This window comes from Aquila chrysaetos, chromosome 8 (assembly GCF_900496995.4).
Source record: "Aquila chrysaetos chrysaetos chromosome 8, bAquChr1.4, whole genome shotgun sequence".
Lineage (NCBI taxonomy): Eukaryota > Metazoa > Chordata > Aves > Accipitriformes > Accipitridae > Aquila > Aquila chrysaetos.
The window spans coordinates 24,786,004-24,798,097 of record NC_044011.1 but is presented as its reverse complement, the minus strand read 5'-3'; the positions used below and the strand labels follow the sequence as shown (position 1 = coordinate 24,798,097).

At 38.0% G+C, this 12,094-nt stretch overlaps 1 protein-coding gene across 8 annotated transcripts in view; it reads left to right on the top strand.

The window, feature by feature from the left end:
- Positions 1-12,094, top strand: part of L3MBTL3 (L3MBTL histone methyl-lysine binding protein 3) — an 86,778-nt gene that overhangs the window by 41,051 nt on the left and 33,633 nt on the right. For all 8 annotated transcript variants that reach the window (XM_030022444.2, XM_030022449.1, XM_030022451.2 and 5 more), the window contains exons 10-12: positions 1,896-1,987; positions 2,530-2,681; positions 11,487-11,563. In XM_030022444.2, coding sequence (XP_029878304.1) covers positions 1,896-1,987; positions 2,530-2,681; positions 11,487-11,563 — 321 coding nt within the window. The remainder of the gene's footprint in view (positions 1-1,895; positions 1,988-2,529; positions 2,682-11,486; positions 11,564-12,094) is intronic.

The following is a 12,094-nucleotide window of genomic DNA, read 5'->3' as shown; positions in this document are numbered from 1 at the left end:
TTGTGTTGTCAACTGTGAGCTTTGAGCTAGATTTGAGTATCCTCTAGAATTACAAAGGGAAAATTAAAGCCTCGATGTCACGTTCCTGTAAAAATTATTTCAACTGGTCTACAGCTATAGTGTATCAAGACAAGAGGCAATTGGAGTATGAAGAAAAGTATCATTGCTTGGACTTGGAGGTTAATTTATGTTAGCTGATATTTAAAATGAAAACTGAGAAAGGCAGATGTGGAGAAGGTGAAGTTAAAGGATTCTTTATTTGCAGTCCCTTGGAAAATATGAGATTCTCAGAAAGTTGAAAAGAGCTGTGGTCTGTGGCATATTTGAGTAACACTTCAAATAGTCAAGAGGTGACACATTTCAGTGGTTAAGGCAATCAATCACTGAAATTGGTGGTGGTTTTGGTCTTGTTTTACTGAATTATAACGTATGAACAGATGTTCCTGTAACTATTATTTAATAACCAAATAAAGGAAAAAGACTATTTGCTTACAACTCTTAGCATTGTTTTATACATTAGAAGTACAAATGTTTTCTTGTGAATTATTTTATGCAGTTCAATATATTATGAATTATTTTATTTTTTCTCTAAGAAACTAGAAGAGGCAAACTATCAACAGACATTTAGGTTTCTTTCCAAGTGCTATATGCATAGAATAAAAAATGCAGAAGGTTCACTCAGCTTGCACTGTGAATGCATAAGGGGTTCTGGGGCATTGATGGTGTAAGCAACTGATATAACACAGGGAGTTTATTTTAAAGCTCGTAGTAGTCATGCTGTATTAGTGATAGCCTGAGGACATAGTAAAGTCTGTAGGAGGAGGGAATTTTTTTTATTAGACTAACTGGCATAGTGGGAAGAGCTTTGGGCCCTGTAGACCATTTGCTGTTTCTGAAATAGAAGCAGCAGACTGAAAAGAAGCTGGAGAGCACTTGCTCTAAGCTTGTTGGTTGTGTGAGTGTCAGTCAGACCACCAAAGGGAAGTTAGCTGGTACCTGCGAGGCAGAGAGGTGGTAAGGTGCAGTTTTCTTGGGGAGAGACAGACAGGTGACTTGTAGCCTGTGCTGCTTGGAAAGATTTATTTGAAGGGAGGGAGATTATAGTATAAAACTGATATCTTACTGAGACTGATTTTTGATAACTGGTAGAATTGCAGATTTTAGTTTCTAAGCTCCCCCTAGATTCTGCCCCTTGAGGACCTTCAGTTTGCTTGACGGCCAGGACTGCAAGGTCAGAGATCAGGGATAGAGAGCAGTGATTTTGTGAGAAATGCTTCTCAGCTTGTTTTGAAGGTGAAATTGAAACTGAGCTGAAATCTCCCAAGTTCTTGCCTAGTGCTTTATTTATATGACTGTTCTTCCTCCCAGATGAAGATTAGGAACAGTTCAAATGTCAGTCCTAGCCAACTATAAGAAACTAATAAAGTACAGCTCAATAAAGCAGAGCATTTTGCTCAGTTAGGGTAAAGAAAGCTCGACATTTTGGTAAGGAAGCTCAGCCAGCCCTAAATAAAGAACATGATTCCTCTTTGTAATACCAGATGCCCTAATAAAAATAGAAAAACTTCATCAACTTTCTTTTGAACTCTATAAGCTCCTCTAAAGGGTGTCCTGCTAAAATTTCTAATAATCCAAACCAGTGCTCCCTGATAGACTCATTGAGTTCATGTTGGGGTAGAATGGATAAGTACTTTTAAAGTAAATTTTCCCAGTGTAGTTTATATAAAATTAGAATGAATGGTTAACAGTGCATAATCTTTTCAGTTTTGAAGTTGTAAGAAACAGTTCAGAACTGCATGGAAGAAATGATTTAATCAGTTATGATCAAATCACCTGCATGCATGTTGTGTCTCATGCCTATCATTTCTTGCACTTTTTTTATGACCCTCATTTAGGATATAAGGAAGAAGATTTTAGCTGGCCCTCATACCTAAAGGCATGCAAGGCTCAAGCTGCTCCTAAATCGCTGTTTGAAAACCAGAATGCAGTAAGTACTCACTTGTTACTAATGGTGTGGAAAGTTGCTTGTATGCTCATGTGTGTGGTACAGCACATTTCAGTGATTGCAGACTTGAGACCTGAAATTTAAGATAAAAATGTTTACAACAAATTCAATAACAATCTCCAGTTCACCTCTGCAATTCTAATCCATTAATTTTTTACTAATCTGTTTAGACATCTGACCTGGCACATTCAGAAAAGGTGTATTAAATGAAATTTAAGACTTGTTATTAGTACTGTGTCTCACACCACAATGTTGTGGAACAAGCACAGTCTTTCAGAGGGAGTATCGAAGACAGAGTTAAAACCAACACATTTAATTTTAGCAGCATGTTTAGGGCTTTTTTATTTCATGAACCACTAGTCTCTGTTTGAGCCTTTCTTATGTCAGCTAATTAGGCTGCTGCCACTCTGTTGGGGCAGCTAATTGGGAAACTTAGAAATGACATGAATATATTGATTGCAGACACTGGGGAGATTTCTGGATTTATAGTATTTATCTTCAATTAAGTGTCTTTCTCTATGTAGACAGTGATTCCGTCCGGATTTCGAGTGGGGATGAAGCTGGAAGCTGTAGACAAGAAGAACCCGACTTTCATTTGTGTTGCTACGGTAACAGACATGGTGGACAATCGTTTTCTGGTTCATTTTGACAACTGGGATGAGAGTTACGACTACTGGTATGATGTTTTTGTTTTATATCCTAGTGAGATGTATCAGAAATGTGTTAGCTTTAAGCATTATTTTCTGTGATACTTTCCAGACTGTCCATACAGTTACCATACCAACTTTTGCTGGATTTGTAATCATGGCCACCAAAGTATGTCTCAGTGGCAGACTGGAGGAATCAGATTTCCCATGTCAGGTTGCACATAAAAAATTTCAAGATTGTGCTAAATGAGTGTTCAGGTGTGCTGCTATGTCTGGAGTTGTGGATTAATTTCTCATTTCAATTACATAGTGTCTCTGAGGTTGATATCTTTAGTGAAGAATATACACCATGATAATGTGACTGATTGAACCTGGAATTAGGTTTACATATAGTTGTAAATTGGAAGAAGCTGCATTTTTTCATAAGGTTCTTGATCCACTTACGCTATTCAGACTGAACCTTAGCCATCTTCTGTAAAGGCATCAGGATAGTGGCAAAACCTGGTTTTAGTCTTTTGTGTTCTACATTCCTCTGAAAATTGGGATCCTGCTATCCAGACCTGTGTCAGAGATGACGTTTCTGCATGTTGCATGGTGGAGGGGCTTTGCGTATCTCTATAGAAAAGTCAGTGGATGGAGCAGGACATGCTACAAGCATAAAGGTACTGAAGGAAATTCAGGCTTTGGCTGTCACAGTGCAAGTGTGTATTTGCACTTGCGTCTTGTTTTGGCAGATCATTTAGACCAAAGTGGTATACCTTACATTCTTTGCAGAGTAAGTTACTGCAGAACAGGTAGAGCATTGTAAGCTGCGTCTTGGGTTCAGCAGTGGCAACTTAATTGTATAGCTGAGCCTGTAAAAATAAATGAAGAAAGTTTTCTTCATCTGTATTTGATGACTGCTTAGGCACTACGTCAATGAGAATGATGTGAGACTGTTATGTAACTTCAAAACTTCGGGAGTCCAGCTCTTGAAATAATAATTGTATGGGCAACATGACAGATAAGCTGTAGGAGAACTAAATTATTGAAGCAGCAGTGAACAGGCATTTCAGTGAAGTCAGGAACTGAATATCAAGATAATAGACCGTATGAGTCAAAGACCAGAAAGGTTAGTGATTATCTTCATGAAGAAGTAACACAGAACATACATTTCCTCTACAAAGGAGCAGGAAACTGGGGACTGGGAAAAGGTATTCTGAATTTCCTGATATTTGAATGCTCTTTAATAACAGTTATGCCATTAATTAAAAATGAAAACAGCAGTTAGACAAGGCTTTTAGGCCGAACAATGCAATATAACCTGTAGTTTGTTCAAAGGTAGCACAGGTATCTCTTCAAAACATTGCACTGTGTATAGCAGACATACACTGAATTTCAGGCTTGTTAATATTCCCATGTCAACAGGAATTTTGTCCACCAATCTTCTCAGAAGAGGGAAAAGCAGTTTTTAAGTACGTAACCAGGCTTTACGTTTCTGCAGTCACAGTATTCTGAAGTGGGTTTTCTGAATTTCATATGTAGAATACATGAAATAATACCTTCTTCAAGGATGAGGGAAAATTGAAGTGGAAAATGTTTAGGTGTTAGAAGTCACTGGAGCTGTATTTACACTGAAGCCAAGCTGAAGATTTGTTCTTTTCATGAAATCGTGAAGTACCTTTCTGGAAGAAGCAAGAAGATGCTGCTGGAAATACTGTGCATGGAAATTAAATTCTGAGCGGTGTGGCCTACCTCTCTGCATTGCTGTGATTGAGAATGGGAGTGAATAGAGGAGGAAGGAAAGAAAATGGGAGAAGAGAACAGCAAATAAAAATAGCAGTGGAATGTCTGACCAAAAGAGAGCCTCAAAATGCATCCTGAATGCATCCCACTTACATTTTTAATTTTAGATACGAGGTTTGTAGGGGCCTTAAAATATCTTAGGTGCATAAGTTTCACATCTACCAACTGGTGTCTGTAATTAAAAATGAGAAGTTTTGTTGGGATTACCCAGAGCAGAGCCTCACAGTTTCCCTTTACCTGCATATAAGTTTCAATCTCGGAATTACAGTGAAGGAGGAATGATGTATTTAGTGTATGTAGTTGATTATTTTTGAACAAGGACCTTTTTTTTTCTTTATACCTTTTGTGATGAGTGAGTTTGAGTAGATTGAACTTTTTCAGTCAGGTTAAAAGTTCTTTCCTCTTCTTGGATAACTAAAAGACAGTTGACTGATTTTACTGGACTTCAGGCAACAGAAATCTATTACCATCGCCTAAGCTTTTTTAGGCTTCAGGCTTTCAGCCTGAAGATACTCTTCCTGCCTTTTCCCTGAGTGTTAGAAAATACATTAATGGTTGAAAATAAGTACCCTGGCTAGAATTAGTCATTACTACAGCTCTTCAATGCATGGTGGTGATACTTTCAGTGTATTATAAATTCCATTAAATTGTTCTTTGGCAGTGGCTTTTAGAGGGAAGAAAAGTGAAGAAAATCGACAAATTTAAGACTTTCCTTCAGGAAGGAGAAATTTGACCTATACTGCACAAGCCATCAGGTCCTTTCCATCTGTCCCATCTTTTTTGATGAAACAACTAATACTTCTTTGGGAGCCAAAGACGTTCCCTCTGAGTGGAATTTCCAAATTTTCTTAAGGTTGACTGAATCTGGAAATAGCATTTGGGAATCTTTGGGTATGTCTGAACTGTGAATTAACTACAGGTCCATGCTGGCTTTCAGTTCTCCATTCTCTTGCATCTGTTCTGCTTGCGCACAGATTTACGTCGCCTCAGCTTCCAAATTTTTTTGTGACCAAACCCAAACACAGATAGAGCTTGTGCAGGGGATGAGGCTGTGCTAGCTTATTGCTGTTTGCCCACATGAGGGATGGAGCGATGGCAGTGCTGAACATGCTGTAGCCCAAACTCACTGGGTCAGAGGCTTCTGGGTGCCCTCATCCATGTCTTGGTCTGAACTTGTCCTGCAGAGAAGGTCCTACAGGCAGCTTTTGGGATCAGCTTACCAGGAGTGTGAGAAAATATAGTGTCCCATGCTACACTCACCTGTTTGCCTTGCATAGAAAAATTGATTCTAAAGCGCCTTATGAAGACAAATCAACTTTTGATTTTTCTGAATCATTTTCTGATCTGTATGAGTTTTGGAATAGACTGAATTTCGGTGTGAGACTAAATAAGAGGCCAGTTCTGCTCTCCACCAGCATCTGCTACTTTGCTAACAGCCAAGTCTTTAAAAGTTGTGCTTTGCTTGTTTCATTTTTGAGATAAATAACTTTGCTCCACTCTTTCTTTGAAAGAAACAAGTCTTTTTGAAGGGGTTATATTATGCCAAAAAGAAGATAAAACAGTCTTAAAGAACCATGAGTCACGGTGCATACTTTTAACTATTTAAATGGATAATGGACCAGTATTTGACCCTAAAGCTCTAAAATTTCATGCAAATCACCATGCAGCTGTCTTACCAGACTTTAAATAGAAAATATGTTAATGTGGCTTGCTATGCCACCTCTGGACACATACCATAACCTCATGGACCATGTTTTGGGAAGTCCTGACCTAAATTAATACCAGCTTTACACTTGCCAATGATGAAATATTCTCACTTATGCACTAGATGGGGCTGCAGGATGGTTTCTATGTTTTTCTTCCTTTTTTTTTTCCCTCCTTTTTTTATGCACAGTTGGATGACTGACATCTCACAATCAAGAAGTCATATAAGTAGCATTCTTGAGGGCATATTATTATCTATGAGTATAACGTGTGTATGGGTGGGTTTTTTTATAGAAAACATTTTCATTACAGATTGTATCTACATTTTATAAAGAGAAAATCAAAATACCAAAAGGTTTGTTTTCCCAAAAGGGAAAATCAGAAATTATTTCAAAACTGAAAATTACTATGACACATACAGCTTGTTTTAAAGAAAGTGCTGATGAATAAATAAAAACTCTGTCCAGATTTTTAGGTGGAAACCCAATGGGAAGATGTTTTTCTAAACAAAGTGAATATTCATTTTTTTTTAACAGCGAGCATTATCATCCATCTCTCTTGATCTGAATTGAATGAGCTGTATATATGAAACAGATTTTTGGGAAAAATTAACAGGACAGCTGAAAGTGACCAATAGAAAAATACTAAGTCTTCTTCCATATCTGAGTCTCCTGTTAGGACATGCTTTCCTGCCGTGAGTTAAGTATTGTTGAACTGCATACGTGTTCATTTCACACAGAGTGACGCACGCTCCAGAGGCTCACATTGCCAGCTGCCCTTGGCTTTCCTTATTGCAGAATTTCCTCCTGGCCTTTTACATCACGTAGCTCTTGCCTGCTTTGATGTCTTTTCTAAGATGTAGTTAAGCTGTCTGTAACTTAGCAGAGCTGCTGTTTGGTCTGTCTCTCTGTGTGGTTCTCTTACAGGTTCAGCTGGCGCGCTCTGCTGCTTTTGGCTCTGCTTCAGCTTCCTGGATTAGCTTTAGTGTCCAGTATGGAAAATAGATGTCTTTTTCTGTCTGCATGTTCTCACATGACAGAAAGAATGGATCACAAGAGGGATGAATTGTGTGGACATTATAATCTTGCTTGATTAGTTGAGCTTATGCATGTCACCACTGCACTGCTTGGTGGAAGGTGGTGGTGCTCTGCTGTGGTCCAGGGGTAGGTAGGTTTGGAGGTGCAAAATTCTTCAGCTCCTGCTAGTGGTGGTGACCTTTTTTGGCCTAGCAAGCATCCTCACAATTCATGGATCATCGTGTTTTATGAAGAGCATGAGCCGGGTGATCTGCCTTCTGTTTTGGAACAAAGGAGTTAAAAAGCTGTGGGACGCAGCAAATTGGTTGTGAAAAGTCAGAGTAGCCTTTGGCGTTCCAGCTGACAAGTCTTGGGCTTAGTCTGATAGACTATTGTTGTTCTTCCAAACTAGATAATATGTCCATGAAATAAAACACATTAAAGCATAATAGTTTTACTTTAAATTGTGTGTGACTTTTGCTGATCTCTACTTTTTATTGTTAAATGGTCTGTTTGAAGCTAAAAGGCTGTGTGAAATCAGTAGGTAAAGATGGACTGTATGACCTGGTTTTGCTGGAACAGGGATGATTTTTTTTTTTCCTGAGGCCACCATGGTTACAGAAGTTTCTTATAGGCTCATCTGTAATGACTGGAGTTTTCTTTTAAACCAAATTAAAATATTGTGGATGTTTTATAGTGCTATTTTGCAGTGCTGTGGTGTGTAGCACTTGTTCCGTGTTCGCTTCCATTGCTGTAATGCCAGAGCATCTTCCAGGACTGCATCTTTCATTGTGACATACCTTGGTCACTTGCTGCTTCTTGAATCTTCAAGGCAAGAAGTGTGTGCAATGGCATTTACTTTTCAGAATTTTATAAAAATGTATGTTCAAACTGTGCTTGAAAAAGCAAAACAGAACAAGTGCATTTAGAAGGTTTGTCCTGGTAAGTGTTTTTACACGTCTACCTCATTATTTTAAGTATAATACTGATAATACCGTAGAGACTCATGAGTATGTACCCAAATTTAACTCGGGAGACTTTTGAAAGTAGTTTGTGGACTTTACTCCAAAACATTTCAGGAAGTAAGAGAGTATGTCCTTCCAGTGCAGAAGGATACCTCATCCATGTAAAATTCTTCCATTTAAAACTCCAGCTTGAGAGGGGTAGAAAAGTGCTACCCCCTGCCTTGCTCATTAGCTTCTCCTCACAGTTACTGTAATGAGAAAGGAAGAGGACAGAGGGAGCATGAAGCATTCACCTTTTCTCTGATTTGTTTGGGGCAAAGCATTTATAGGAGTTAGATGCTGAGTTTTAACAGTGCAAAATTATAACGTAAGTCCTTTTGCTTCCTTTTATTAATGGCAGCTTCAGTGATTTAGAGAGTACCTGGTGTGATACTATAAATACTAAATACATACAATATAGCTTTATATATTGTAGTAGGACAACAGGTTGGTATTCTTGAAGTCAGTTGAATCCTTGGCTATTGTCAGAGCCATTACAGAGTCTATCAAAGATAGGTTTTATCTGCTAGAAATTGATCTATTTGGCATCATTACAAAGAGATACTAGCAGAGCTGTTTCATACATAAAGGTAATTGTAGCAAGTTGGCCAATATTTTTCGTCATTAGTGTTTGACTCTCTTTAGGTAGAAGGCTAGAGGAGTGCTGCTTGTGAGACAATGCTTCCGAGACACCAAACCTGCATTTCAGTTGTTGAAGTACATCCACACTGAATTTTAGACATCATGTAAAATTACTTTTCAGATTTAAAAAAACATACTAGTGTTATTCTGTGTATTCTAAATATGATGTGCTCCTTCGTTTTTCTTTTATGCAGCACACGTTCAAAACTGCAATGTGGTAGTACCCCAGGGTTCAGTTTACAGTCTTTTCTGTGCTGTTTCCTTTTGCAATCCTTAAAACATGTTTGTGTTCAAGATCTGCAGACCTAGCATTTTGATCTGAGCCTTAAGGTGTTAGGGTGTCTGCTAATTTACCTTAAACTTTTTTCTGTGATGCACAGTTCATTGCACCCTCTTAGGTATTACAGATAATCAACATGTGATATTTTAAAAAAAATATAAATTAGTACTACTAATTAAGGGAACTTAATTAATATGAACTTCCAGCATGCTAATACTTTCTGGGTAGATACAGATAATGATTATTTTATAACAATCAGGGAGAGCAAACCCACTGTTCAGGTGTTCAGGTATTTTAGTTCAGGTATTAGTACCCCTTGGGCTGACGGTAAAGGGAGAGAAGACATGTTACTCTCCAGCCTAACGGTTGAGACACTGACTTCAGAGAGGGATTAAATAGAAACTGGATCACAAATGAGTGTTTCAGTATTTTATGCAATGATTATTGTATATGAAGTCCATGTCTTCATGCATGGATGCTCTCTGCTTGTCTTCTTTTCTCATTAAATATTTGAGGAGTGTTTAGAAAGCAGCATTCCTTCAGCAGGAAGGAGAGAGGGTGTTTCTATCTAGAATACCACTTAGCTACTTAAGCTTGGTTTCTTGATCCCTCCATGGGGAATAGGGAATTAAGCCCTTAGCAACTTCAACTTAAGCTGCAGTTTGTTGGCCTTGGTGGGTCCTTGGAGTGAGTAAGGCACTGGGCTCGTGGTTACTGGAGAGATGGAAATGCTGATAGGGTTCTCCAGAAGAGAGAGGGCATGTAGCTGGGAATGTTTGATGTCAGCAACTGAAGCACCTTTCGGGTTAGGAAATAGTGGAAGCGAGAGCTAGTGCACTGTAATATTGGATTTATCTAACTAAAGAAGGAAATAGGTGGGACAGGCTCCTAAGAGAAGCAAGGTCCCTAAGGACAGATCTACATGGGAATTACATGGTTATATGTGAGTTTTCAGCTAAATAGAGGCAAACGATATGTTCGCATGGCGTAGTGCAGTGCCATGCAGAGTAATGCTAGCTTTTTGTGTCAGCATGATGTTCCTTAGTCACCCTGACTACATAAGTACTATCTACTTCTTTAAAAAACACTGTTAATTGTTCAGCCAACTCAAAACCAATCATTAAGTATTGATGCAGACATAGGGATGGTGCATGTTTCGTAGCAGAGTCTGATGGCTTTTTACTTTTCCTGTAGATCAGTCTTACTTTTTGCCTTTCCTAATAATATTGAGTAATAATATAATTATAGTATGTAGTATATACATTAAATATTATATACATTATATGTTATATTGTACATAATGTATTATGTTCCAAAGTAATAATATAACAATATGTAATAAAATTATATGGTTCTATATATAATAATTTAATAATACTGAATGTTAAACAGTTTTTTCTCTCATCTGCTTTTATATCAATTAAGTTTTTGCAGAATGTGTGGGTTTTTTTTTTTAATTGCTAACAGAATTTGATAGTGAGCACCCACTGCTGCTTTCTTCTAAGAATGATGTAACTGAACCAGTGAGCACAGTGAGAGCGATCTCTCCTTGCTTCAGACAGATGCCAGCACATATCAAGTGTAGCTCACCCTGCCTCTGCTAGTCTTCTGTGGTTCTTGTGGCATGCCACAAGCAACAGCATTAGTGTAAAATTTGATGCACATGAGAGAAAATATGGGAAGTTGTTAGTCCCTTGAGTAAGAGAGTTTGATCAGCTTTTTTAGAGCAATTTGCAGTCTTGGATCACTGATTAGTTCTGGATTCTTTCAGGCAGTTTGGGGCCTAGAATGCTATTTTATTCTTTTTGCTGACAGTTTTTCTTAGGCATACTTTGCTTATGTGCTGCTGGGTTGTAATGAAGTGTTTATAGCTCCATTCAAACCACTCAGAATCTGGTTTTGAATTTTCACTTGTTATTGACAGTGCACTGCAGTTATGCATGATTTTCTAATCTGCCTCCAGGTGCAACTTGGATGATTAATCAAGGTCTTGAAGCTTTTGGTTTAAAGTTTCAGTCTTGGCATTGCAGAACCCCATCTGTCTTTGATGGGATTACTGTGTTCTTGCAACCAGCCAACACGTTTCTACCAAGAGTCTCTATATGTGAATTTTTCAGGTCCAGCATTATAGCTTCTCAATGGGGATCTACCACTGAATTCAAGGACTTGACTTCTTTGATCTTCCAGTGAAATTGTAAATAAAGCCTTATGCTTGTTTAGGTGATACCAAGTCTGTGTTAAATGTGTTCGTATTCAGGTTATGTTTGCAGTTTAAGTGTAAGTTGAAGGTGTCGTAGGTTATTTGGAATTTGTTAAATCTTTTTTGTATGTCTTGTTTTCTAAGCATAATAGGATGTCTGAAGAACTGCATTATCAGTACCCTTTTTTCTCCCCCACCTCCAGGTGTGAGGCAGCTAGCCCACATATTCATCCTGTTGGATGGTGTAAAGAACATAAAAGAACTCTCATCACCCCACCAGGTTTGTAATCTGAGATATTTAAGGAGGTTATAGTCAGCTAGCAGCATTAAAACTTACAATAAGCTTATTGTTACCTCTCCTGAATTTTTCTTTCTGTAATTAAGAATTGGTATTTGGGGAGTTACAGATTTTTTTTACAGGACATAATATATTGAAAGTAGAAGTACAACAGATACTAGGTATTAAGTATGCACATGTATGCTACTTGAGTAGAGAGACATCTATCCATGGAAGATACCCCTTGGAATCGGAACAAGTTTGTATTTTTGGCTGAATGTATTCACTCATGCTAAGAGTCATATTGTGAAAATGCTGATAAAACAAATTCCAGGTGTGTGAGATTGTTGCTTAAGAAAAACATCTTCGCGTGAACTAAACATGCAAGATAATGGGTTAATGAGAAGATTGTGTTATGTGATCAAAGAATCAAACTTATAAGGGCTCTTTGGAAGGGAGGAAAACACAATGAGAGAGACTATACAGAAGAATGAAAGTGTATTCATTAGTACGAAATATAAGACCACCACTGTT